This window comes from Chelon labrosus (genome assembly GCF_963514085.1).
Source record: "Chelon labrosus genome assembly, chromosome: 12".
Lineage (NCBI taxonomy): Eukaryota > Metazoa > Chordata > Actinopteri > Mugiliformes > Mugilidae > Chelon > Chelon labrosus.
Window position 1 is genome coordinate 11,133,557 of NC_140345.1, and position 27,157 is coordinate 11,160,713.

General features: G+C 43.2%; 2 protein-coding genes across 5 annotated transcripts; one reads left to right on the plus strand and one right to left on the minus strand.

Moving 5' to 3' along the window:
• Positions 1-815: 815 nt before the first annotated feature.
• On the minus strand, positions 816-12,104 carry esrp1 (epithelial splicing regulatory protein 1). Of its 3 annotated transcripts, XM_084557365.1 has the most exons (16): positions 11,583-12,104; positions 11,034-11,192; positions 10,777-10,893; positions 10,278-10,389; positions 9,709-9,852; positions 9,453-9,507; positions 9,240-9,350; positions 8,970-9,102; positions 8,757-8,799; positions 7,810-8,129; positions 6,753-6,977; positions 6,399-6,651; positions 5,082-5,262; positions 4,014-4,155; positions 3,410-3,532; positions 1,987-2,125 (listed from the first exon to the last, which is right to left on the minus strand). In XM_084557365.1, exons 1-15 carry the CDS (start codon positions 11,712-11,714, stop codon positions 3,431-3,433), a joined length of 2,229 nt encoding a protein of 742 aa, XP_084413491.1. In that variant the 5' UTR covers positions 11,715-12,104; the 3' UTR covers positions 1,987-2,125; positions 3,410-3,430. The 3 variants fall into 3 exon arrangements, with proteins under 3 accessions (XP_084413489.1, XP_084413490.1, XP_084413491.1); XM_084557363.1 differs by lacking the exon at positions 3,410-3,532 and having other exon boundaries at positions 816-2,125; XM_084557364.1 differs by lacking the exon at positions 3,410-3,532 and having other exon boundaries at positions 816-2,125; positions 6,411-6,651; positions 11,583-12,103.
• Positions 12,105-12,671: 567 nt separating this feature from the next.
• On the plus strand, positions 12,672-26,863 carry virma (vir like m6A methyltransferase associated). 2 transcript variants are annotated; one of them, XM_084557614.1, is made up of 27 exons: positions 12,672-12,749; positions 13,222-13,334; positions 14,380-14,466; positions 15,448-15,496; positions 15,591-15,753; positions 15,858-15,977; positions 17,262-17,513; positions 18,058-18,788; positions 19,055-19,192; positions 19,287-19,513; positions 19,609-20,136; positions 20,217-20,371; positions 20,464-20,546; positions 21,146-21,239; positions 21,333-21,721; positions 21,810-21,965; positions 22,057-22,292; positions 22,377-22,626; positions 22,714-22,931; positions 23,049-23,181; positions 23,632-23,772; positions 23,864-24,018; positions 24,620-24,716; positions 25,171-25,337; positions 25,438-25,787; positions 26,227-26,373; positions 26,468-26,863. In XM_084557614.1, exons 1-27 carry the CDS (start codon positions 12,687-12,689, stop codon positions 26,683-26,685), a joined length of 5,460 nt encoding a protein of 1,819 aa, XP_084413740.1. In that variant the 5' UTR covers positions 12,672-12,686; the 3' UTR covers positions 26,686-26,863. The 2 variants fall into 2 exon arrangements, with proteins under 2 accessions (XP_084413740.1, XP_084413741.1); XM_084557615.1 differs by having other exon boundaries at positions 17,262-17,483.
• The last annotated feature ends 294 nt before the right edge of the window (positions 26,864-27,157 follow it).

Consider the following 27,157-nt stretch of genomic DNA (forward strand, 5'->3'; position numbering starts at 1 on the left):
TTCTCAGACAAAATGAAAAACAAATGTTTAATCATTTAATCAAAATTAATCAAACATTCTATTTATTTTTAAAAAATGATCCAAAACTCACTTAAAATCAACCACTGTGTGCAAATTTTGATTTTATACTAGACGTTGACATTTCTGCTGCAGTTTTCTCAAATTTTAAATAGAAAGCATTGATTGCAATTATAACTTTTTTTTTTTTCAAGGCATGTATTTTGCTACAATACTTGACAACATTTAACCCCAATAAACTTGTAAACTGATACACATTTATTAGAGAAAGAAAATGTTTTGCTGCATGGATACTTCTGGTGTCGCTATGCTGGTTTGGGCAATGCGTTTTCTTGCGAGTGAATGAGTGCGTTTAAAAGGGATCAGGTTGGGTGGGGTGCACAAGATTATATTACACAATGCCAAATCTGCCCCGAGGGGGTCCGACATGGTTTTGTCTGCCTTCGTTCTCTCTTCCCACTTCCTTCTCTCTATTCTTCACTTTTCCACGCTGTGAAAAAAGGCCATCCCCTCAGATAATGTGTTTAGTGTGTCTGAGTGACAATAGCTTCTTTGCCACAGCATGTGTGTGTGTGTGTGTGTGTGTATGTGGGAAACGCAGTGGTAATCACAGAGGACAATGTGAGGGAGTTCCCGCAGTTTCCCCTTAAGCCAAATTCTGACATCAGACCACTCCACCTGTGTGTTCATCCTTGTGCATTTTAAAACCCTCCCGAGTTAGAGGCAGCACAACAAGCACTCAGCGAAGTGAAATGCTCACAAGGCAAATAGTGAAATCAAATAGCTGGAGGCAGGCAAACTTCACATGTTACGTTTATTGTTTTTTCAGCAGGACATCCTGAACAGCAGTAACTCCTACTGTTAGACATGTGTACAGAGACATGAACAAACATCAACTCTGTAAGGCACAGGTGACAATTAAATTCACAAGATACATGTCCTTCATTTCCTTTACAACTTTCTGTAAGATCCACAAATGACCAGGTTAAAATATGATGAACATTTGTTTGATCACATTCTCCTATATCAGAGTAGATGTTGGAAAGAAGACAAGGAAAGTGTGAGGGACTGTGAAATCTGAAGCAACATATGTAATAAAATTGGTCATAAACTGACTGCACTGCTGAGATTTACCCAGTAAGCGGCAAATGTGTGACGTGAATCCTCTTTAAGGATGCAAACCTGTGGTTAAGTTATTGAGAATTGAGGCCGTCCTCTGTGCAGCCGAGTCCAAAACAAAAGGTAAGACAACATTGGTGGTGTAGCACAACATGGAAACATAGCCATACAGTGCACATAACGGTGGAAAGTGTAGGGGGGAAGAGGGCTAATGTAGAGTGAGTTGTCACATTTTATGTAAGTGAAGTCTGACAAACTCACAGTGTAACATATAATTCAAAGATACTGCTATTATATTTATTAGTAGTCTTATTGATTAGCAGTGCATTGATATTTGGCATTATGTAAACATCTCAAAAGTTTTACTACTAACTTCTTCATGCACTAAAGCTTCCATTACAATCACTGTGTACTGTATAAAATGCATATAAACACGAGAAAAGTACTGCTTTAACAGATTAAGTAATAAAACGTATCGACACAGCACGCATGCATAATACTCATTCTCATCTCTCACACTTGTTCACACTCATTCACTCTTCACAGAAAAGCTTAAAGAAAAAATTTATCTCAAATGCTACTAGGTCGTTTTTCTCTAATTTGGCTAGCATATATATCATAATGATTATAATTTCATAAAAGGTTAAAAAAATCTATATAAAGCTTTTAAAATGTGCAATATAAGACAAAACTGCTATTTTGGGCTAAGGCCACAATGAATTTGGTATAAAATACAATAATTTCTGTTCCTAACGATATAAATAACACATCTAAAAGACTAGATTTAAAACAAAAAACTAACAAGTCTTTGACATATACCAGATTGTCATGTAACCTTTGTATATATGTGACCCTACAGCAGGGTCAGATCCAGGTATTGCCCCCCTGGCTTGGTCATGAGTGTAGGGAAGGACATGAGAGGCGCATCCCCTCCGCTGGACTGACCGATCAGGCTGCTGTTCAGGAGAGACATGGACTCCGCGGGACCCTGAAAGGTGGGGGTGGGGGGTAAGGGAGAGACAAACAGAGGCAAATTATCCCAGTGTAAAAGTGACAAAAAGAGAGCCCAGCACCAGGTGTTACCCATCACCTTCTCAACCACCTGAAAGCTATGCCAGATATGACCCATCTATCACACTACAACGCCACCAATTGACCGTTGACCAAGCCCTGCCCTTAGTTACAGTTGCTACGCCTGTCAAGCTTTCCAGTTTACAATGGATATATAAATCATTTTAAATGATTCAAATACTTCACTTCAAGGAATTGTGGTCACTGATTATGGTCAAACACACAACTCGCTAGTAGCACATGAGTTAAAGTTAGTTAAAAATATAAACATATGGTTATAGCTCAGTACTTTAAGAGAGGCTCTGTGCCTCTTAATATCCTATTAATGAGAAAGTAATGCAGTGTGAATCACAGCTGAGATGAACTGCTAAAAACTACTGGTTAAATAAAAGGTGATTTATTCAACTGCCTCTGAAACGGAATTGATAGATTTGTTTGTTCTTGTACTAAACTCCAGGGCTGCTGCTGTTATCACAAACCAAACTGGCTCCAGTATAAATCTAATTTAACCACCACTAAATTTTAGCTTTGACCCCTCTCTCTGTTATATGAGCTGGGTTCTACCACCGTAGTGCTCGCTGTCAGCGTTGCAGGCTCCGGGTTCTGTAAAGTGGCCTGAGACAATTAGGATTTTAATCGACGCTAAAATTTAATTGACGCTTAAATTAAAAAAAGTAAAATTATTAATGCCAGGTGTTTTTGGAACCAACACTCAGCCCTTACTGTAGGTAAAGTGCTAGTTAGCCGATTCCAGCTTATGTTAGAGCAGATAAACACACTACTTACTTTACTCATCACACTTATACTGTTGTAATTGTGTTTTTAGAGGGGTGATAAAAATGATAGAAGGGGGGTTTAGTGAACAGTCAGTTGGCTCTCTTGGCTAATACTGAATCCACTGAAGACTTCTTGAGAGGACAGAAATATACAGTAGTAGCAGTCAGTATTAGATAAAGCAGACTTCCTGTCGTAATCATTCGAAACAAAACCAACAGAGTGACCAAAACCAAACCAAGATAGTTGCACTCAAACCAATCAGATATATCCCCATTGTCGCTGCTGTATTATTAAAAATCCCCATCTACATTGAAAATGTTGCTATGGTACTTGTAACCCCTGGTGACCACTTCAGACCCAAGCCAAAGCTACAACCACTGCCTAAAGTAAATCCCCCCTCACTGAGCTCTCAGCCAGTCCTTACCTGCCACCTGCCTCAGACACCTTAAATACACACCCATTCTTTGGGCTGTGTAAGCAATGTCCTGGTCGGGTCGTGAATGTGCACAGGCCCTTGGGCGTGCACGAGAGCATCCTCGGGAGCGTACTGTGGCGTGAGCAAGGGGGAGGAATGACAGAGACAGGGGGCTGAGACACATACAGTCAAAGACACTAACCTAAAAGTCATGAGGGTATTTGAAATCCAGGGCCAACTTGAAAGAGGAGGAAAAAATACTTTCTCAGCCCCAGTTTTTTTTTTTTAAACCCGTTTATCAAATTTTATTCCTGGGATTCGCCGCTCTGTTCCAGGCTTAAGTAAGACTTGGTGTTCCTACAGTTCAAGTCGAAGCAAGCAGCAGAGCGCGTGTGACAGAACTGGGAGAGTAGACAGGATCAACTAGTTTGATAGCCTCTGGGCAAACACAGTGGATGCCTGACAATACACACCCATAATAAGAAGAGATTTGCATACAACTCTAGGATCCTACAGGAAGGTATGTGATCTATGAAGGCACAGAACACTTGCACACGTAAGAACTTACAGGTATTAAGCGTTAATGGTATATTTGAAGAAAACGCTCTCTTACCTGGTATCCCTGCACTGCATTAATGAGGTCTTTGACTCCATTGTTGTTATAGGTCAGACCTGGCATGCGCACCAAGCCTCCAGGAGAGGAGAGCGAGGAGGGGGAAGGGAAGAAACCTATGGCGGTAGGTGAGCCAGGTGGACTGGAGGAATAAAAAAAAAAAAAAAAGAAGGCATGGAAACACGGTTACGCTCAAACTATCCAGAAAGCAAAATAATTTTTTCTTTTTTGTTTCTTTGTGTTTCAACAAACACAGTACAAACAGCAACCTGGGAGTGACTTTGGGTGTTGGCTTGAAGGACTTTCTCGATGACAGAGGGCCGAGCAGGGAGAAACAGAGGTCACTAGATGTTTGCCAAGTTCTTTGATAACACAGTCTTCAGTTATTAACTACCCTTGTCTCCACCTTACTCCTTGCCAAGACGGATTTTAACCAAAGACAAACCTCTTTTCCTTTTGTAAATCAAACAAAAGGGATGCCAAGAAAATAACAACAACTATATAAACTATTAGCTACAATCAGTTTTGGGACATTTAAGAAACAGTCAACTGTAAAATGTAGTATTCAAGGTGTTAGTATGTAATTTGTTCCAGAAAGTGATCTTAAATGTTTGAGTGGACTCATGTTCTTTGAGTAACCAAAATAATAGCTATGCAAACAGAAGGCTCAGAAAGTCAAACACATAAACAATACCAGCTTAGTTTCTTATTCACTTACTCAGCAGCACATGGCCACAAGTCAACACAGTCTAACATCCTTGGTTTAAGGCCTAGTTTAAGAGTTTAAGAGACTCTTAAACTGTGACTTTTACATCTATCTGTAATAGTTCTGGAGTGATTTATCTTGTGAGGAAAAATGAAATTCTGATGTAAACTGGCTAATGATCTGACAATTTTATGCAAATCTTTTATGAAAGTCCAAGCAGTGCAAGCCCTAATAAAGCAGTATCGTTACACTGCAAATAATGCGAGCATCTGTCCTGTTTTTGAGAACTTGACCATTTACTTGTAATTAAAATCATGACACCAAAGACTACGTTCAAATCTGTTCAAACTACCACTATTTACCTTGGGTAGTAGGCGGCGTAGTTCATGTACAGCTGGGCTGAGGCAGGGTAGTAGGCATGTCCTGGTGGCAGAGGCCGAGGGGTTAGCAACACCTGCCCAATGGGAGGATAGAGAGCAGCAGCGGCCTCCGAGGGCAGGACCTGTGGAGCAGCGGTGAAGGGGTAGGAAGGTGGGGATAAACCTGGAGAGGAGAATACAGAGGAAGAGACAAAAGATTTACAACAAGACAAACGAGAAGCACACAGTCACGATGGTGAAGTCTGGTCATTGTTTATTTCTGAGAGAGGTCATGACAACCATTACTCAACACCTAACATGTATATGTATGGTATGTGTGCACACGCTAAAGAACGAAAGCTTCTGTGAACTGTACATTGCACAGGAATGTGGCTCACGTTCTGGTGTGAAACTTTGCTTACACTGTTGTTATTATGCAGTGTCATAAGCGTTTTAGCTAACTTCCAAAGATGTGACAAAACTCTAGTTCTAATTTCCCATGAGCATGGATCAATGTTTATTTTGTAATCTTTCTAATACAAGAGTGATATTGTTAAAGCCCAGGTAGTAGCTGTGTGTGAATAAATTCTGCAGAAAAACAAGATCCAGTTTTCCCTTCATTATCATACTGGCTATGAATTTGGTGTGTGTGTTTTTTCTCTCATGTGAACACCAAAACTTTATATCATAAACATTAGACCATTTTTAGATTAAGTGTGGATATTCATGATGAAGGACTACGGACAGTGAGAACAAGGCACATCTACGCACCAGCGATCAGCTCTGCCCACCTTTTGCACAGCTCCTGATTTGGACAAGCACAGGAGATGCACACACCTGAGGTGCTCGGGTCTAATGATGCTACATCCCACAACCGCCACTACTCATCTGATAAGATCAGAGTTGTAAGCCATTTTGCCATATTGTAGGCTAGTCGAGACTAAAACTTTTGCTTACACTTACACTCCAACCCTTTCAGATTGTTATGAATTAATTAAGTAGTGGTAAGGGTGCAGAATTAAGAACAACATGCCTCTGAATAAACAAACTAAAGTACTGAATCAGAACGTGTGTGAACACAGGTGAAAATTGAAAGAACCATGCAAATGAGTAATTTAATCAAACTAAATTACAAAGAGGTACCACATTCATACACCAACACAAACTGTCACACACACAGTTTTAAATCCTCCTGGTAAGACCAGATATTCCCATCCTCCCATAGTTCTAGATTGAAGAAAAACCAGCAACCCTGCCCCCATGGCAGGAGCCCACCTACCCTGCAGTCCCGAAGCACCCCCAGCTCCCAGCAGCACTTACGTCTGGACTTACATGGCGGCGGGCTTAGCCCTGTCCCACTCCTGCTCCGGGTGTGTGTGTGTGTGTGCGTGTGTGAGAGCGAGCCTCCCATCAGCACAAGGCCCATCTCCTCAGCGCTGCAGGGAAACACCTCCACGTAGCGGCTGTTCGCCCCTCGTTGGCTGGACATGACGTGCTTGTGAAGCCGCTGTGAGGCCTGGAGCGCCCGCTCTGCTGAAGTCATCTGGATGAAGCAGTCACCTGACGGACGACCCTGCAAACACAAACAAGTGAGAAAGTACTCAGCAACATCTGGAAATGTGTGTCAGAAAGCATGAGAGTGAATGGGTGTGTCGGGGTGGTTACTGCATGTACCTGCTGGTTGAGGACCATGTGCACACCATGCGGTCTGATATCGTGTGTAAACTCGCCCAGGAAGGTGAGGATGTCCTCTATGCTCGCTGTGTAAGGCAGCCCCCTCAGCCTCAGACAGTCCCTCATCCCACCAGGAGGGGGCAGGAGAGAAACTGTGGGCAGCATTGACACCAGGGGTGCAGGGGCCACGGGGATCAGAGGGGCCGATGAGTACCGGTTCAACACCTGAAACACACACCCACAGTTTCCTATAACATACTCTGTCAAGACTGTCAAGCAGGCAGTCAAGTTTAGGAATGCTTCCTCAGATCAAGAAACTGCATAAAATAATACAGTCAAACACCACAAGACATACCCTTTACATCAACAATTAAAATTCGCTCCTCACGAACCGATGAAACACTTCTTAAAAGGTCTTTTGTGCAAAACAAGTCCACGTTGTGTTTAAATGTGTTGCAATGTCAGACAGGAGCTGGCTTGTTGCCAACAGGACACCAGCATGTTTGCATTTCTGGAGAGGACTAATAAAACCCTGCAGTGTGTCAAACATAAAAGCATGAGGACAGGCCTCTGCATAGATATGTATCCGGGCTGTGAGCTCACCAGTCCAGATAAGAAAATTAATCCACAAGTGTTCATCCCACGAGACAGAGAGAGCAGTGGACAGAAAGATGCCAAGAGCAAAAGAGGTACCAAAGACAAAGAGAAGCTAGAGTACCTGTGTGTGTGTCTAAAAGGAAACAAGCACACACAGTCCACCTTGTTATACAGGTCCCCACCCATAAGCCTTGCTCCAGTAATTCCTACAGCTAACTGAGGAGATAAGAAACACGCCCTAACATCGTCACTCACTCCGGTTTCCACACATACACAATAACTAAAAACTCCTTTTGTCTTCAAATGGAAGAGAAAAGATGGAAAACGCCTTGAATCAACACAAAGGGACAAATACAGGAAGATTTACCAGAAGTCAAAATTAACATACAAAAATACAAATACACATTTTGCATGAACCGTACAGAGAAACGCACCCACACAGTCAGACAACCTGACGTACCTGTTGCACCTCTGCTGCTGTACTTTTGAAGAGCTCAATATATCTTTTCCCCAGGATTTCCTTGTGTTTCCTCAGAGCACACTGAGCATGTTCCTCACAGGCAAATAAAACAAACGCATCGCCGGTGGGACGCCCATCTGGGTAGCGGACGAACAGGATGCCATCCTTTCCTCCACTGACTGGACACATGTCTTTGAGGCCGTCTCCTGTCGAGAAGAAGGTGAGCACCTGCTCGTGTGTGGCGGTGAAGGGGAGACCTCGCATCCTGATTATGATCTGGTCCTCACGGGACAGGAACACTGCTACCTCATTGGAGGTACCTGACACATACAAGGACACAAATACACCTACTTAACCACAAGTCAATAAAGTACAACACACTTTTCTGGTTTCTCTGGTGCTCAGCCTTATACTTCTTTTCGTTGAAACGAAAGCGGCCACACTTGACTTTTATCGCTTCGTAATTTTGAGCGATCGACTGAACCTTTCATCTTTATGATAAGAAACTTTAGAAGCACGCAATGTCAGTTCTGTTTCCTGATAGGCCCTCATCGTGAGTAAAATCTTAAACATGCAGATCAAATGACTCAGTGATGACTTGTGGTGCCTTGTAGAAAGCATGCTGCCCTCCTTAAATGTCATGTTACCATTAATAATCTCATCAAATCAATGAGTCACAACTGACAACTTTATCATCAAATTATGACTTTCCCTTAAAAGTGGACAGAAACGAATATGATGAGCCCTAACAGTTCACTTGAGATACTTATTATTAGGGTGCCAAAATGTTTTAAATGCCAAAAATAAAGATTAGAGAATGTATACAAACTGAAATTTTGACTATTGTCATAGTTAGGAATTCACCAGAACACTGAGGATCTAATTTAATCTAACCTAATTTAACTATATGTCTAGGTTACTGCAGAACATATATGTTCATATCTTACCTCCTGCTATCTTTAGGAAGTCCTCTCCTGTTGCTTTATAAACCTGCCATTGGAAGGAAACAAAGGGCTTATTTAAGAGTAATTGTCGCAACAGATAAAGCAGCGAAGAGTGACAGGACAATAAATAGATTCAAATTAAATAAAGGTATTGTTGTGTGGCTGATATTCTTAATTAATAACAATTATAACAATTGTCGGTCCCAGACAGGTTACCTCTATGTATCTGTTGCCCATATGGTGTTTGTGTCTCTGCAGTGCCAGGTCTCTGTGTTCTTCACTGACGAAACGAACAAGCGCCTCTCCGTTCCTCCTCCCCTGAGCATTAAGGCACAGAGCAGCCCCTCCTCTATACAACACAACATATGGAGGATTAAACACTGTGGAAACCTTAGGTCGCCAGTGTATCATCACTTATATGACGCCATCTGATGGAATTAATACAAAAACGTGAAGGAGCGAGACTTTACTGTATTAACAACGTACTTGGCAATGTTGAGGCCTCTGAAGAATCGAGCTATGTCCTGGTCAGAGGACTGCCATGGCAACCCTCTGGCTCTGATCACTGTGTTGTCGCACACTTTCTCCATCTTACTGCTGCACAGACACAGACGCAAATTATCACAGCGGGAGTGGACTCTGAGTTAATTTCAGAGGAAAAAAAATAATAAATGTTTATCTTGAACAAATGTTACTCACCAAGTGCCAGTTTCAAACTTCTCACTAACTCTTTCCGGGTTAGAAAATGTGTGGTCTGTAATGGGAAGGCAATGAGTTTCAAAATAAACAACTGTCTTTTGAAATCAGAAATGACGGCACATAAATGTATCAAACTGAGACGCTTTAAAAGTAAACAGAAACTATTCAAATAAGAGATTCAACCAACACATTCATGAATTCTATGTATTGTTTAGCCTAACATTTTACTTTTAGTTTCATTGTATTCGGTACTCACAAAATGGCTCAGAAAGCAGTGCAAGGACAATATTGGCCATAAGCTGGACTTGCTGTATGGCTACTTCTGCAGGCATTATGGCTGATGGATCGAGAGTGGCTGAGGGATCCCACATGGTGGGCACGTCAACAGGTATACTAAGAGCTGAGGAGGACGCAGTTAAGGGAAGCAAACAAGGAACTGACAAAAAAAGGACTGTTTCTTGCAGGTAAAATGAATGTCTCTAAATGAGAGTTAAAATCTGAAAGATCACAAGGTGACATGTTGGTTTTCCTGAACAAGTGGGTGTGTGGGGATTGCCCTGTTGGCTAAACATACACTATTGCACTGAGGGCTTAGTAAGGTGCTGCCATTCTTGCTCTATTTGCATTTCAAAACCTCTATCCCTACAGCCAACACCCCGTGGCTTTTAAACTTTTAATATGTGTGTTGTACGTTTTGAGTGTGCACACACTGAAAACGTTCAAAATGAACAGAAAGAACAATCACAAAAATGTCTATAAGTACACGTGTTAAACAGTAAGTAAATATCCGTCTATATGGTACCGAACGTACACATAAAAAGATACACTCTGCCATGGTGTGTGCGTTCAGAGCCTTGAGGTCAGATGTGGGGAAGTGCTGCTTGAACTCCTTCCGAAGGTCAAAGAAAGAGTAGAAACAGTCCGGAACCAGGATGTTCTGTAGAAGGAAGAAATAAAAACACATGAACAAGTGGCCCATCAACAGCTGCTATTTTATTACTGCCACACTCATGTTTGCTCAAGCCAGTAGATTAGAGTGTGTGTAACACTTAACACAGTTTAAAGCTGTCGGAGACTTTCATCAGCCTCAGTGTGCGTCAGTGTTTTATGCGTCCAAGAATGCTATGTGCATGGGTGTGTGTCATTGGACAGACTTGCACGAGTGTCTCTTAAATTAACTTTCACTGTAAAATTAAAGCTGGAAGCACAGCGCTGACACCACACATCCCTTTGTGTGAGCAACGCTGAAGGTTCCTTCTCAGAGTGAATATCCGCCCTGGCTGCGAGGCATTCACCCACCCACCCAGCTTGCTCGCTTGCTCACCTTGCTCGCGGCCTCGGGGTGAATCACTTGACGGATGTGGAGCTGCCCGTCTGTACACAAACACACCGACGTGCCTGCGCCCGCGCTGTTCACCTCGTTTGTCAGCTGTATATGAAACTGTGAAAACAAATATCAAACACTTAGAAGGGAAATAAAAAATATCTTTCATCGGGCCGTTCAACCAGAATTGTATAAATAATTACTATTTAATTAATGGTAAGAAAGTGTTTTTCCAGTGACTTTATAGACATTATTACCAGGTCTAAAGCAGAGTCAATACTCCTCGCTGTGGAGACGCAGTCTGTCCCAGATCCATTCTCCTCTTCCACGCTCTCCTCCACAACATCCTCCTCCTCTTTTTCTTCTGTCAAGTCTGAGAGGTCAGGCTTAATGAGGAGCTCATTCACCTTGCCCAACTGGTTCAGAGGAGAAAAAAAACAAGTCAGTCCTGAAACTGTAGCCTGCATAGAAACTCACACACTGTAGGACAATATAGGACGGAGCATTAAATATCTGTAAAATTATGAGCAACAAAAACAAGAGTCAGTTAAATGACACGAAGAAGAGGAGAATTTAGTGCTTTAATTATAGTACTTCTACTTTCCACGTACAGAGGCTTTTTGATTAGATGTGTATAGTAAGAAGAACATACAACAACTGACCTGACTCACTTTTTTATTCGTGAATAATTAAAAGTCTATAACTGTTTGTTTCTCCAACGATTTCCGTCTACCTGTTCACTCTTCACCACTACATTTCCTGCTTTGGAATAACAATAATAAGCGCGTAATAAGAAATACTTTTACCTTTTTGTTCTTGACATCCACCAGCTGCCAAACCAAGTGCGCGAGCTCCTTCTCGTCAGATCCAAGCAGCTCTCCACACGCGCCAGATGTGGCGGTGAAAAGCACCACCAGGTAGTCTACCTGCGCCGTCATCTGAACACAAACACAGCCCCCCAAAAAACTAACCTAACACTACACAAAGCTAAAGGACAGCAAACTAAAGATACGCAGGAGATGAGACACGCTCCGGAGGCAAGAGGTAGAAACACCTTGACTGTAACACCTGCGTGCAAAGGTGAGCTCCTGTAAATCCAAATTTCGTCGCGTGTGATTTTTTTTTACGCGTTACCTCCCGCAGTCACCATCGCGGAGTAATGGCTGAACACTCCCAGTTTTTGTAGTGAAGCTACCTGTGTGACCACGTGACTTTCTACCTGCCCCCTCCCTCTTTCAGGTGGTTCAAAGATTAGGACGTGGCAGACCATGGAGGACAGAAATAGTATCTGTAAACTAATTTTGGATGTACATTTTTATGTGTGTCTTTGTGCTACAACATAATACTGTCACATCTCTTGTTAATTAATTAGCCGTAATTAGTTAACGGCCTGAAAAACAATTCAATAATAATTCTATCACTATTTTTGACAGAACTGTCCTTAGTTTTTGTTTAAAACATAAAAATAATAGAATAGTATAGAATAATAGATACTGTTTTTAAAGCTATCAATTATATTTATAGTAAAGGAGTCCTGGCAATAGCATTTGCCCTAAAATGAAATAATTAAGACAAAAACATGAAATCTTTCCAAAATATTGCTCGAATGTCAACATAATTTTGCCCTTTTTAATTCTATATTATAACAATTATATTTGACTGCTATAAATGTATCAATCGATATGATTGATTAAATAAACCCACCCATAAACCAGAAAATATCTCAAGCTTGATAAATTAATAGAACAGCACTGGTATGCATAATAATAATAATAATAATAATAATAATAATAATAATAATAATAATAATAATAATAATAATAATAATAATAAAATGTCAGCGCGACGTGAACCGGAAGTGTTCGCCGTTCCGGAAGTTTACCCCTGGCCCGACCGACAGCAAGAAAGCGATGGCGGGGGACACTTCTACGGAGCTTCTTTTTCTAGATACGTTTAAACATCAAAGTGCAGAGGTACTATTTCTGACGTCTCCACACACTCTTGTAAATGTACTTCAGAGATGCCTATATTCAAAACTTACATCTTTTTATTCGACAGTTTCTTTTATAATGATGCTCAACTTCCAAGCTAACGGTGTTAACTTGGCTAACATTAGCAGTTGTTGTGTTACTGTGAACATTGCATTTCAGTTTTTTCATTTCTTTGCACACTTATTATACGCGCAATTGTACCAAACACCCCCGTTAAACGTGATTTGATTTTCATAAGCAGATAACTTGTTTGCAATTTCCTTTCTTTTGCATGCTCCTGTAGATTGTTTGCTAGTTAGCCAGATGGCTAATGCTAACATGAAAGTCTCAGCATGACTATGTTTACTTCACAGCAGACCAAAATAAAGTGACTGTTCAGGTCTGTGGTGTCCATTCAATGACGCCAATGTTGCGTATATTAACTATGTCCATTATGATGTCTACTTCTCTTCAGTTAACCAACGTGGATGTGGTGCGGTTTCCTTGCGGGGTGCTAATCACAGAGGTGCGGGTTATTCCTCCAGGGATCAAAGCACACAGCAACTTACCTGACAGCAGAGCATTTGGGTAAGAGCTATGGTGAAGTCACACTCATAAACTAATTTCGTCACTTATTAGGTATCCCCAGCTTAATCTAAAGCTGTCTGCCTGCCCTGTAGTAAACATGAATGCTCAGTGCACAGAAGTTGTTTTAGGGAGGTGTAACCCAGAAATGTTTAATTAGGCTCTGGCACACTGACAGATGTTAATAGTAATTATAATATGTCTGTCCCATTATGTAAACAAGTGTTTACTAAATAGTAGTAGTTCACCAAAAATTGTTTCTGTGTCGCCCCTCATGGAGTACATTGTTTACAGTTATTAATTCATTGATGCATTCATTCGCTTTGTTTATAGTGCCGCAGAATAACGTGACTTTGTGTTACCTAACTTAAAATGTGTTTTTATGAAGTCTGGGATGTAGATTTTAAATTTAGGAAAACACTACCGCTGGCATCGGATCGGTCCTCTGTATCAGGAGGTGTCAGAATTATATTGTAAGAGTAAAAGTTTGATTGGTTCATCTCGAGTTGCAGGGAATATTGCAAATGATACTGTATATTGCTCCTGGTGATGTTTGTTAGCTGAAGACACCTGAGATGAATACGTGTGCCTGTAGGATATAGAGAGGCCTGTGTGAATGAAAAAGTGAGCGAGTTTGACACATGAGCTCCATTGTTGAGTGGGTCCCTGATTCCCACTGAGCCTACTGAGTAACGTGTGATGTAATTTTACTGAACACAGGGCACACCGGGTTCAAGATGGGATATATGTTGTTTTAAATTGCTGAATTTGTATCCCGTATATTGTGAAAAAAAACATTTCTAGAGATTATTCGATGATAATGTCTGTCAGTTTCCCCACAAGTTTTCAACAAAAGCTGAACTTTGTAGCCTTTTTATTTGTCGACTCTAGGCTGTCCCTTTTGATATATAGCATTATATTGAGCAGGTGTACTAAATAAGTTGGTTTCTGTTTACTATCACATCACACACCAATTTTGATGCATGACTCAAATGGGGAAAGCCTTTCGGCAACAAGGTGACTGACTCTACTTAATGTGTGTTTCCAGCGAGACATCTCCTCATGCCTTCCAGTTGGAGCTGTTCTTCAATAATGCGGCCAAACCCAACAGCCCCACCTTCCACAGACTGGGCAGGTCAGAAATATTTTCATTCTCGTCCCTCTAGTTTTGTTCGTGTAAACCTTCTTTCCTCTTCCCATGCTCCATCTCCATATTTCCGGCATTGATCGTAGTAGTGCTCCAGATATGGAAGTCTGTCTCACCTGTAGAACCAGTCACAGTAGCACCCAAGACCTGTCGTCATAGACCTAACGCACCCATAATCAGGTTCCTTTGTTTCTGTGCTGACTAACTGGTCTCTCCAGAAACCCAACCCCACCCACACTGTATCTGAATGTGAGACAAAAAGTTTTAGTACTAGGTGAAATAGAGGGGTAATGGAACGTTTGAATGAAGCAGGTTTCTTCCAACCACTTAATAACAGATGTGCGTTCAGTAGCACCAGAGAACTAGAAGTACCCATTGTGTAAATCTGTAAGCACAACACACCCAAGTTATTGTGTTTGCTGGGAATGTTGGGAAGAGATCTTTTAACCTGTGTGATTCAACAATATATGCAATTAAAATATCTTCCAAATATTATAAACAGTTGTAACTGAAATGGCTTTGGTCAAATATTTCTGTGCCCGTTAACCACACTGGCGCACAAACTGAAACCCAGGACATCAAAATTAGGTGTAATTAAGTTTTTTCTTCGTATGCTTGGGCTGCTTATATTTCAACAGATTATTGCCAGTCTAGCAATAGAATGAGTTTTATTTCTTACTTAATTTTTGTCTGAATCATTTATACAGATTAGAAGAGGAAAAATTGTTGTTAATTCTTTTTACCACTTGGCGAATCCACACTAGTGTTTTTTAAAAGACACTTTATTAGTTAGAAGACAATAGACCATGACGGGGAGGGGTTTTCACCATAATTACACATGAGTTATGTGCACATTTGAAGGAGCATTGTCCAGGGCTAACAGGTAACATACAGGTTTAAGTTACGTTGAGCATTAGTTTATTTTTGGACTGTTGCTTTAAGCTCTCTTGTCTTGCGTTCTGCCCGCAGTCTGGAATATGATGAGAACAAGTCCATTGTGTTCAGGCCCAGTGGAAAGGTAAGTTGTCGGTTACGATCAAGACGTATCATTTTTTTTATTTATTTATTTTTTAACGCTGATTTTTAGTTAATCTATGGGTTTGTGTCTACAGGTGAACACAGATGGCCTGGTGCTGCGTGGCTGGTACACAAGTCTCACTTTGGCGGTGTATGGGACAGCAGAGCGCTCACATGGACACGATCAAGACTCGCCACCTCCTCCTCCACCCCCACCCCCGCAGCAGCCAAGTGGCCTCAAGAGGATTGTTAAACAAGGTGGGCGACTTTAACCTGAAACGAAAGACGTGCTCTCGCCTTCACACCCACTTCCTGAAAGTGAAACATCCTGCTAATCAGATATCTCTGTTGATGTTTTTAAGAATGGGAAAAAGATGACCAGTACAATGGCAGCCCTCCCAGACCAGCACCCAGAGGCCCTCGAACTCCACCTGGACCTCCACCTCCGGACGATGATGAGGAGGTGGAGGTTCCAATGACGGGTCAGATCTCCACATCTGTTTGACGACGTTATGTCAGCCGCTGTGTGTAGAGGGATGCAGCTTTAGTTAGAGTTCCAGCTGTGAATACTTCTTGTCATTCAACATAGGGCTGGGCGATATGGCTGAAAAATGTATCACGATATAAGTGTTTCATATCAGTCGATATCGATAATTATTGATTCGTTTTTTGAACCTATTCTACCCAGACTTCTCAACTGTGCTGAACTGCATCCGTTATTTCTTTATATTGCTTTGATGTTTTATCGTATGGCACTGCTGCCGAGTACCTCTAGATCAGAGGTTGCGCTAGACTTTTTCGTTATCTGTCACTTTGTCTGACAGGGTCATAAAAATCCTGTCATAACCCATTTTTTACCCGTCACTTTAATTTTTTAAAAATGATAACAATGACATATTCAATAGCATTTAATTTTCATTCATTTTTAATTAATATTCAGTAGCGGTGGAAAAAAAGATTCGGCTCATATAACCGGCAAACTAAGGCACTCAGACACTCACTCACTTAAGCACAATACGCAGAGAAACGAAACTTAACCGACTCATAACCGCTGCTCGTGGATCCCTGCTTAACCGAGTCAGCAGCCATCACTCAACCGGCAGATAAACGAAACTTAACCGACTACTAATCAAAAGACAATTAATATGCTCACTCGCCACCAAGTTAGCAGACAACATCGGTCTGACTCTTGTCAGACTTAAAATAACCAAAATATTGCCAAACAGTTGACGTGACCTTTCCTTTTTTATCTACAATTTCCTCTCGCGCTGTCGCGCACATATTCTCCTTTCACTCCACGCCGTTCTTTTTTTGTTGTTGATTCCACCAACTTGGCTTAGCTGGGCCGTGATAGGTCGAGAGGCTAAAGTCCTTCCTCTGCCTACATCCCCCAGAATGACTTGCAGTTCTGGCTCGGGGTTTTCTTCCTATTTTTTTCTAACGGAGTTCGAGTGAAATTATCGAACATTCTATCGAACGTATTTTCTATTGATATCGATCACGTGTCTGTCGCGATATATATCGTTATCGTTTTATCGCCCAGCCCTAATTCAACATCAGTGTTTGCTCTTGATTTAGAGAAAATTGTGCATTAATCACATTATGGTATTGTTCTGTATGTTTTAACTTACTACACTTACATTTATCTGCAGTTGTTTAGAGTCTAATAGCTAAGGTTATTAGGTAATTACTAAGTATAGTAATGTATGCACAGGTTGAATATGCCCCTAAACTGTTTTGCATAATTAAGCCTTGTCTATTTGCAGTGGGTGTCGTCAAAGATGAACCATGCGAGGGCCGCGATGATTACCTGGAGGCTGTGTCGCCTGAAAGATCGCTGCCTGCAGACGAAACATACTCAGATGCTGAACAAGAGGAAGAGGGCGATGAGGAGGAGGAAGAGGAGGAGCAGGAGGAGGAAGAGGACGCACGGACTGAGGGGAGCGCACCGGAAGAGGATGAAGAAGAGGAGGAGGAGGAAGATGAGGGTGAGGACGAGGAAGAGGAGATGGAGGAAGGTAGGAGAGTTCTTATGTGAGAGTAGGATAGTCTGCAATCCCAAATGGACACTCAGCCCCAAACCTTTTGATAGTAGAAACACTACACGTGGTCGTCCCATTGGGCCACGGGAGCAGGGTCCATTTGGGACTGAGTTACAGATCGAGAGGGTGTGTGCTCTAGCATGCTGCGTCCATCTACAACCAGTGGATGCTGCAAACTCTTAGCTGGTCTGCTCAGGGCTTCTCTGAAGGCTTATGATTAACCTTCACCAGCTGTGATGTGGAGTTCTATCTGACGCGTCCTCACAGCTGTGGCTGAGTGTGTGCTATAATCACATCATGCATGCCGAACTAACCCTGCATGTTTGGAGTGATGAGTTTGTAGGTTTTTGAGTGTATGCATTTGTGCATTGGTAAGGGATATATAGTTGTTGCTGGCCTCCTCATTTCTTCTCATATTCATTTTACACATATTTATACAACAGACCACGTTTGAAGCATTGTAATAATTTCTTTACTGCAAATAAACTTTGTCAAACGTTCTCCTTCTTCAACCTACTAGGTGACGATGGTTATGAGCAAATATCCAGTGATGAGGATGACCTGGATAATGGGAGCTTCAAGTTGCCCACCTTTGACATGGACTACACTCCTGAGGATCTTGCATCTGTGCCACCTGTCCAGTATGACCCATACGAACGAGAGCTCAGACCCCTGCTCTACTTCACCCCTCCATACAAGACCCGCTTTGACTCCCAGTTTGAGAAGGCAAATATGGACGAGCCCAGAGATGCTGGTGGGACAGAAGGAACAGCCGTAGGAGAGGAAGCTGAAGCTGTTGCTCACCTGAAAGAACTGCTAACCAGTGTTGGTGATGACAGAGATTCCCGCTGGGTCACTGCTCTGGAAGAGGCACCTGGACTACTGACAAAAGGGTTGCCTTATTTAATTAAACAAGGAGAAGGAGAGATGGAGGAACCTGTTAAAGTTTTGGTCCAGTGGACTCTTCAAGCTCTAAGCATGGAGATTGCTCTTACGCAACCCATTGCTCTTAACCTCAGACAGCTAAAAGCTGGTGCTAAGCTAGCATCATGCCTGGCAGAGTATCCACAGGGCCTCACAGTGCTGCTACGTGAAGGGGCCCTCAGTGTGCTTCTGGAGCTGGTCCAAGCAGACCACGTCTCCTCCACACTGAAGTTGAGTATCCTGAGAGCTTTGGATGCTCTGATCAGCGCTCCTGCTGGGGTGGAGGCTTTCCTACATGCAGGAGATTCAGACAAGAGTGGCTATCAGGTTAGCAACACACAGGCTGTATTTCTTTGGCAGAATAAAAATGAAATAAAATGTTTTGACCACTGAAAAATACAATGACAAGTGGGATATCACCTACCACTCATTATGACCCAAATGAACACCAGCTTTAAAGTACATCACATTGAAACTGAGCTGATTATGTTTTTGACTCAGAAGCTAATTTCACAGTAAACACTGACAAGTTGAACACATTGAGGATGTTTTGTCCTGTTAAGATCTGACTCTAAGCTTCATGTGCTTCACAGCGTCTAGTCCAGCTGTTCCTTCGTGAAGAAACCGTGAGAGTCATAACAGCTGGAAATGCCATATTACAGAAGAGCCACGTGTATGAGGTGCTTGTCGACTTACAGAATACAGCAGCAGCGTGGAGTGAACCCCAGCAGGTAACAAACACACACTTCAAACCACTCTTTCACACTAGCACCTCAAACACTAAATAGACTTTATATGGTGATCGTGACTGACTGTTATCCTCAGGAGGAGATGGAGGATGCTGAGAGCCCCATGGAAGAAGAGCCGTCGCTAAACTCCTCCCCTGTGAGCGAGGCAGAGCTTGATAGGCTGGCAGGGGTTTTGGAAGAGCTACATCACTTGTTCGAGACGGCCCCTCACTGCATGGTGCAGCCCCCTGGAAAAGCCTTCCCCACTACTGCTAGAATAACAGGACCACAGGAGAGGGACAACCCATACCCAACACTGTATAGGTACGCATGTAAACTCAAATCTCATTAGTGTTTACATAAGGTTAAATGTATTTTTGACTCACTGATTGAATTAATGTGCGCTTACTTTTATTCAGGTATATGCATGCATGCCACTTTCTGGAGAGCGCAACGGTGGTGTTGTCAGCAGCTGCTGCAGCTGGCCATCTAGGTGTCACCCAAGCGGTTAGAGAGGCCCTGCGCTTCCTGTCCCTCACCCAGTCAGGTCTGCTCTTCCTCATCGCCCAGCCCACACCCGCCAACCTGCTGCTACGTCTCCTGGCATCGATGGCAGAATCTGAGGCTGAGGAGAGCACGTTTACAGGAGGAGAGGGAGGTCTCACAGGGCCAGGCTTCGGTGAAGAGGGCTTTGGCGTGTGGCTGATGCAGGCGCTGCATGCCCTGCAAGGTGTGTCAGAACTCATGAGCCACGTGGCCACAGGAGGAGACGGTGGTGTAGGGCTGGAGGAAGGTGACAACGCGGAGGTCCTGGGCATGCTCCACGCCCTCTACCTGATGACTTTCACTCAGACTGGTCGCAGCGCTGTGGCCCATGTTTTCAGCCTGGACAACAACCTGTCCTGTCTGGTCACCCTGCTCCAGCACCACAGCAAAGATGGACAAGGGTAAAGCAGTCATTTCTTTACACTCATTTTTTGTCTGTGCTCTCAATTCAGTCTAATATCTTTTTTAATTTTCCTTTTAGTGAGGCCAAGGCTCGCAAAGCAGTGACGTATAACTACGCCTGTATGCTGGTACTACTGGTGGTGCAGACCTCTAATGACCTGAGGATGATGGAACAATATGCTGCCCCGCTGCTCACCTTAGCCAAAGCAGATGACACTAATGCCAAGCTACAGGGTAAATACCGCTCATGTCACACTCAGGTATCGTGCTATATAAGAAATATTGTGAGTGAGTGTCTGTATGTGTACCTTTTTTTTTTTTTTCAGAGCTCAGTAAGTGGCTGGAGCCTCTGGAGAAAGTGCGCTTTGAGATTGGCAGCATTCCTACCCTCATTGACTACATCAAGCAGGTACAGATCTTTCATTCAGTATAGACCTTTTTTTTTTTTTTTTTTAAAACTTTGTTTTCATTTCAAATTATTTTTTGAGCTTTCATCTTCGAATATTACTTTCCGACAGCCCTGATAACCCCTAGGTCTTTTTAATTCAGTGGATAATAAATCTCTTCTGCTGGCATTGATTGGGCAGCTGCCAAAGATTATCTAATTCAGGAAGTCTGTTAACTCCATCAGTGAGGAAATAATGGCTCACCTTACCATACCACAATCGCTATTAATGAGTGATATTTATAGAGTGGATTCCATATTATTACCAGAGGAAAACAGTGCAGTGTTGTCACAACCAGGCCAGCTGATAAGGTGACTTACAACCATGAAACCTTCATAAGGGCGTAAACTTCCCAAACAATAACACTGATAAAAATGAGTGTTTATAGGTCACACTCTGATCTAATAACGAACCTCAAATCCACCAGAAATATATCTTCCTGGAATGCAGAGCTTCACTGACAAGTCTTAACGGCTCCAACATGTATTTTCTCCGTGGCTGGGGTACATGCAGATACGTGTGTTGTATGTAACACTCAACATGGGTTTTGTTTTGGCTTCAGAATGTGGAAAACGTGTTAACGGCTGAGGGAACTGGGCTGGTCACCGCTCTGAGGGTCCTCTGTCACATTGCCTGCCCCCCTCCTGCTATAGAAGGTAAAGACATCAAATGGGGTTTTTCTCACAAAAAGAGTCCGCTGTCGTCTCCTAGTGGACATATTTTTGACCATGTCTTCTTCCTTTCTGCAGGTCAGCAGAGGGATCTGAAGTGGAGTCTAGCAGGGGTCCAGCTGTTCTCTGGGGAGGGTCTGGATACGTGTGTGCGCGTCCTTCAGAAGCTGTGCAGCGTGTTACTGCAGCCGTGGCGCGTGCACGGACACATGGGTCCGACGCCGCAGCGCTGCATGATCCTCAGTATATGTATCAGCACACTCAGGTTGCTGCGCACGATGCTCACAGAGCTGCTCCGTGGGGGAGCCTTCCAGTTCAGGGACACTCGTGTGGCCAATGTGTTGGTGACGCTCCACATGATAGTGTGCTCCATCCCCGCATCTGGACGTCTAGACGGGGAGGAGACCAGAGTGCAGGCGCTCATTGTCGATGTGCTGCTCACTTTCACACAGGGCGTCAATCAAGAGGTGTGTGTGAATCGGTGCAAGTATGCTCAAAGAGGAAAATATGTCATTTGTAGTCCTTTTTGTGAGTTATTGTTTCTGTCTGCTGCAGGTCACTCACACAGAAGAGACTCTGGCAAGTAACACGTGGTCTCTGATGCTAAAGGAGGTTCTTGGCTCTCTGCTGAAAGCTCCTGAAGGTCTCTTCTCTGGCCTAACATTGCTGTCTGAGCTCCTGCCTCTACCACTGCCAATGCAGAGCACTCAGGTACCTCTAATCTATCCTCTACTTCCTTTCAGCTCCTGATGATTCTTGTCTTGGCATACACACTAACATTAGGAGACCTTTGGCTCCACAGGTGATATCAGTCCAAGATGTGGCTGTAGCCTTAAACACACGGAAGCTGTGGAGCATGCACATACGGGCGCAGTGGAAAGTGTTTTCCGAAGCGCTGAGGTGTGTGTTCGCCACCAGCTGCCCTCCTCTCCTGGCCATGCTGAGGAGAGTGTGTGTTCAGTTGGCGGACCTGTCTTCACCCAGTGCAACACTCATAATGAAGACTCTGCTGGAGCTGCTGCTGGAGGAGCTGCAGCCGTGAGTGAAGGACACACACACCATCACATTTTTGTGTTTATGCTGTTAGTTGTATTTTAAGTTTGTGTAATCATCTAACTGCAGGGTGGAAGGGAAAATGGTGTGTTGGGCCCAAGTCTTGCGTCTGCTGTCTTTGATGGATGCTCTGGTGTCTCAGAGAGCTTGTAAGAGCACGGCACTGCACCTCCTGTCTGGGTCGGTCTCTGGAGACGAACAACTGGCCGATCTGTTCCCCTTGCTTTTGTCTCTTTTGGTTCCTCCAACTGATCATTCCTTACAACAGCAGCAATGCAGCGTACTAGTGGGGACAATATTACAGTCACTGTGTGACCAGGTGAGGATGGCACATCACACATACAAAGTCTTTAAAAGGAAAAGAAGAAAAACTGAAAATGTCCATCCATTCCATTGTCTTCGTCAGGACATTTCTCTGGTGGTGTCTCCACCTGGTGAAAGCTGTGTGTCGGAGGCTGAGCAGCTGGCCAATGCTCTACCAGGGCGAGAGATGATGTCAGCAGTGTGCAATTCTCTATTGGAGGTTTTGGGAAACGCAGAGAGCAGCGTCCCACTCCTCCTCACCTGCATCAGGACTTTAACATTCCTCACTGAGCATGACTATGGACTCTACCACCTCAAAGTGTAAATGGAAATGTTTCTTGGGTTTGCCCCTCTTTCTACTTTCTTCTGTTCCTACCACAGGTTGGGCATTTTCTCAGTTAGTTTTCACCTAGACTGTATTTCTGGTCTTTGTTCCAGTGCTCTGAAGAAACACAGTGCGGGACTGTGCGCGCTGTTGAAGAGGTTGGTGGTTTCCTTCAACAAGGACTCAGCAGATCTGCTCTCAGCTCTGCTCGACTTTCTCAGGCAAATTCTCAACACAGAAACAATGGTATGTATATTAAGATTTATGATAGCTCATTATTTTCAAGGGCGTCCTGAAGCAAAATCTCTGGATAATAAAACAACACTGAACAGAAATAAAAATATAATAGATAAAATCAGAATGTGCTTGATAACAAAATCAGCAATGATTTACAACCATGGTAGAAACTGATACAGTGTAAGAGTCAGTGATTATTCTGCTGCAAATGTGTCTTTAATTTAAAATTTTCATTTATATACTTATGTTTTGTACAAAAAAATCAGATGGTCAAATAATGTCTTGAAACAAATGAGCATGTTGACATATAACTGGTATAAAATTTCCTTTTCAATAGAGTGTAAGCGTTAACCTGGCACTGCTCCTTTTCTTACTTGTTCTTGTACTAATTGCTAACTGCTGTATTTTTTTTCTGGTCTTGGTCTCTGGTCTTGACCCTGAATCTTAATTAAAATCCAGTGTGTTGAGGAGGGCCACGGGTCCAGTGATGAGTCCTCGTTTGTTGCTCCTCGACTGCTTTCGGGCTCTGAGATGAAAGCTCTGCTGCAGTGGGAGGATTCAGAGTCCCATCCGCTGCCTGCCCTAGAGAAGCAGATTACGGTACTAATGATGCAGCCGTGTGCTAATTTCTTTCCATATAAAAGATCGATGCTGCCTCGGCTTTCAACTTGCTATGCTTATGTGTTTGTAGAAACTATGTAAAGAAGATGATTCACTGGAAACTATGCTGGAGAACGTGGTTGTCCTGAGGCAGGCGTTGGAGACGGCCACAGACGCGCCTCCAGTGACTGAGACAGAACCCACTCTGCCAGCACCAGAGACACTGGGGGCCCAGTTCAATCACAGGTAGGGTCATTTTTTCTCGTTGTTTTCTTTGTCCACTTTTGTGAGGCTGTTCCTGTTCTCCCTGTGTCTGCGTGGGTTCTCTCCGGGTACTCCGGCTTCCTCCCACCATCCAAAGACATGCTAGTTAGGTTAATTGGTGACTCTAAATTGGCCGTAGGTGTGCGTGTGAGTGTGAATGGTTGTCTGTCTCTGTGTTAGCCCTGCGATGGACTGGCGACCTGTCCAGGGTGTACCCCTGCCTCTCGCCCGATGACAGCTGGGATAGGCTCCAGCAGACCCCCGTGACCCTTAACAGGACTAAACGGGTATAGAAGAAGAAGATGTGAGGCTGTTCCCATTGCAGTGAGGGGAAATATCATTTTATAGTGACAGAATGATTGAATCAAATATTCAAAACATGGTACAAGTCTGACTTTACTATAGAGCTATGTCCAGCTTGTTTTTGGATGTACCACAACCTGGATGAGAATCTTAATTGATATTTAGTACTCTATTGAAGCTTTAGATCAAACTTAACCAGATGTGTACTAAAATGAGCTACATGAACAATCAAGACTTATAAATGAATCATTATCGCCATGTGTGTTTTTTTTATGTGTAGAACGGTGTTCATTCTGTCTGAAGCTCTGGATGAGCAGCTGAAGGCTCTGTGGTTCTCTCCATTCCAAACCGATGACATAGAAACAGATCTTGATACGGTGAGTGTGTGTGTGTGTGTACAGATGCTTTCAACATTATTATGAACATGAAAAAGTATTACCCTCATTATTTTGTTGTCAGTCAGTCTTCAGTATCAGTTGCATCATCCGTTTTTTAATCTTTGTTAGTTCAGTATTTGTTCTGCCTGTCATTCTGATAAATTCAAACAGTAATTACTGCATAATTACTCATTGCTACAGTGACCCCAAGGCAAGCATCATAGTCTGTACTTGTGTAAAAAAAAAAAAAAAAAAACGGTTCTAACTGAGTTCAAAACTTTGACACTGATCTGCTGGGAATTAAGATATTTTCATGTTCAGACTCATCCAGAATCACCAGATTCATCCAGCCTATACTTTTTTCCATATATAGTTTATGGTTCTTTTCTTCCTTTGACTCTGCCTGTTTCTTGTGTGCATTATGTCTATGATTGCCTCTTTCTCCGTGTGACAGGTGAAGGTGGATCTGGTGGGTTTGGCTCAGGAGTGTTGTCCAGAGCTGGACTTGAAAGCAGAGTTGGAGCGCTCCTTCCTGTCTGAGCCATCCTCTCCTGGTCACACTAAGGCTCCTAAAGGTTTCCGGCTGGGCAAACACAAACACGAGACCTTCATCACCTCAAGGTACAGCTCTACTGTTAAATTCACCTTTTTATTTTTCACGTGATAAAGACGCTGAATCTAGCTTTACATAAACTTCTTGAATGCCATCGTGTCTCTGCAGCGGTAAGTCGGACTACACTGAGCCTGCTAAAAGAGCCCACATCATGGCTGCTCCTCGCGGCCGTGGAGGTCGAGGAGGGTTTGGACAGAATCTCTCCAGACCCCATGACATTTTCCGCCTACGCAAACAGAACACTTCTCGTCCTCCGAGCATGCACGTGGATGACTTTGTTGCGGCGGAGTTTAAAGACATTACTACCCCTCTTGGACTTTTGCCCCCTAAGCGTCCCCCGAAGAGCACCCCCAAGCCTCCCACCAGAGGACTGTTCACGGGCAACAGAGGCAGAGCCACCTTCCACAGCCAGACTCGCTTTTTCACTCCGCCACAACCTAAAGGTGTCCTGCTGTCGGGTATGTATATACATATCATCCATGAAATGTGATTACCCAGGTCTGTGTATGTCAGAATGTGAATTAAAATCACTCAAAGTGTGTTGTTGAAAGACACTATTTTGCACAATGAAACATGTGAGCATGAATGACATAATGCAGCAAGTACAAAATTAATTATTACCTAAATATAACACTTTACACATACTGAATATAGTTAGTGCCATTGAAAAGCGTAGACATCTTTTTCTTTATCAACTGATTAAGTTTTCTAAGTCCATTTGTCATCACATTGTGCCATCTATAACAACAAAGTACCTTTTTTGAATGAAGTAATGAAGACTGAGAGATGTGGTGGCTTCACCTATGTGGGCACACTAGTATTTGGTTGTACAATCAAGTGTCTTGTATCTTGAATTGACCAGTAGAGGGTGACAAATCTTGTGTTTTGGTTCTGCAGGTAACTACACTCGAAGAGAAGGAGGCCGTGGTTCATCGTGGAGCGGCCAAGTTCCAGCCGTCACTCACAGAGGAACCTACAGTGAACCTCGAGGAGGCCAGAGCAACTTCACTCGAGGACCTCTCCCCTCACGACAACCGCCTGCAAGTATGAAGTGTACATTCGCACGTGCTTTGGTTTGACATCAAGAGCCTCTATAGTCTAAACTGAGATGAAGGTGGGTTTGTCTTCCCTTCTCCAGGTGCATATCGGCTGGCTCCGCGGGACCGAGCTCCACGAGGCAGGGGAGGCACCGGGCTGTCGTGGCTTAGTGGTGGAGGAGGTGGCGGCAACGCTGGAGGCGGCGGTGGGGGAGGCGGGGGAGGAGGAGGGGGAAGAGGATCTCAAGGGAGCAAGTTCAGCGGTGGGGGAGGGAGCGGAGGTGGGAGGGGCAGACACGTTCGCTCCTTCACCAGGTAAACTCACCTGGGCAATGACTGCAGCCTCTAATGGCAACAAATGGACTAATCAGGATATATATGCGATCTCCATGGAAACGTGGTGGTATGATGTTGTCACAATGACGTACAGACTGTGTTGATGTTTTATGTTTTGTTATAATGAGTTGTAATCGGAGAATAAAGGTGATAGTAAAGTGTTTTAAGTTTCTGAAGCAATTGTTTCCAGATGACTAATGTGCGTATAATACACAACACTTTCCTTTATGAGGTAAGACAGGAATTAAGTGAAGAAAAAGGATTCAGTTACATTGGCTACATTGTGACCATTTAACACGAGTATCTAGGTATTGTTTGTGGTGACGTAAGAAGAATTTGTGAATCATACATGTTGAAAGTTGATAGATCATGAAAGTCACCAGGAAATCAAAGGTCTGTGCTGTTGGTCTCTATAAAGAGAAATTAGATACATCCACCCTCCTAGAGTAACTTGG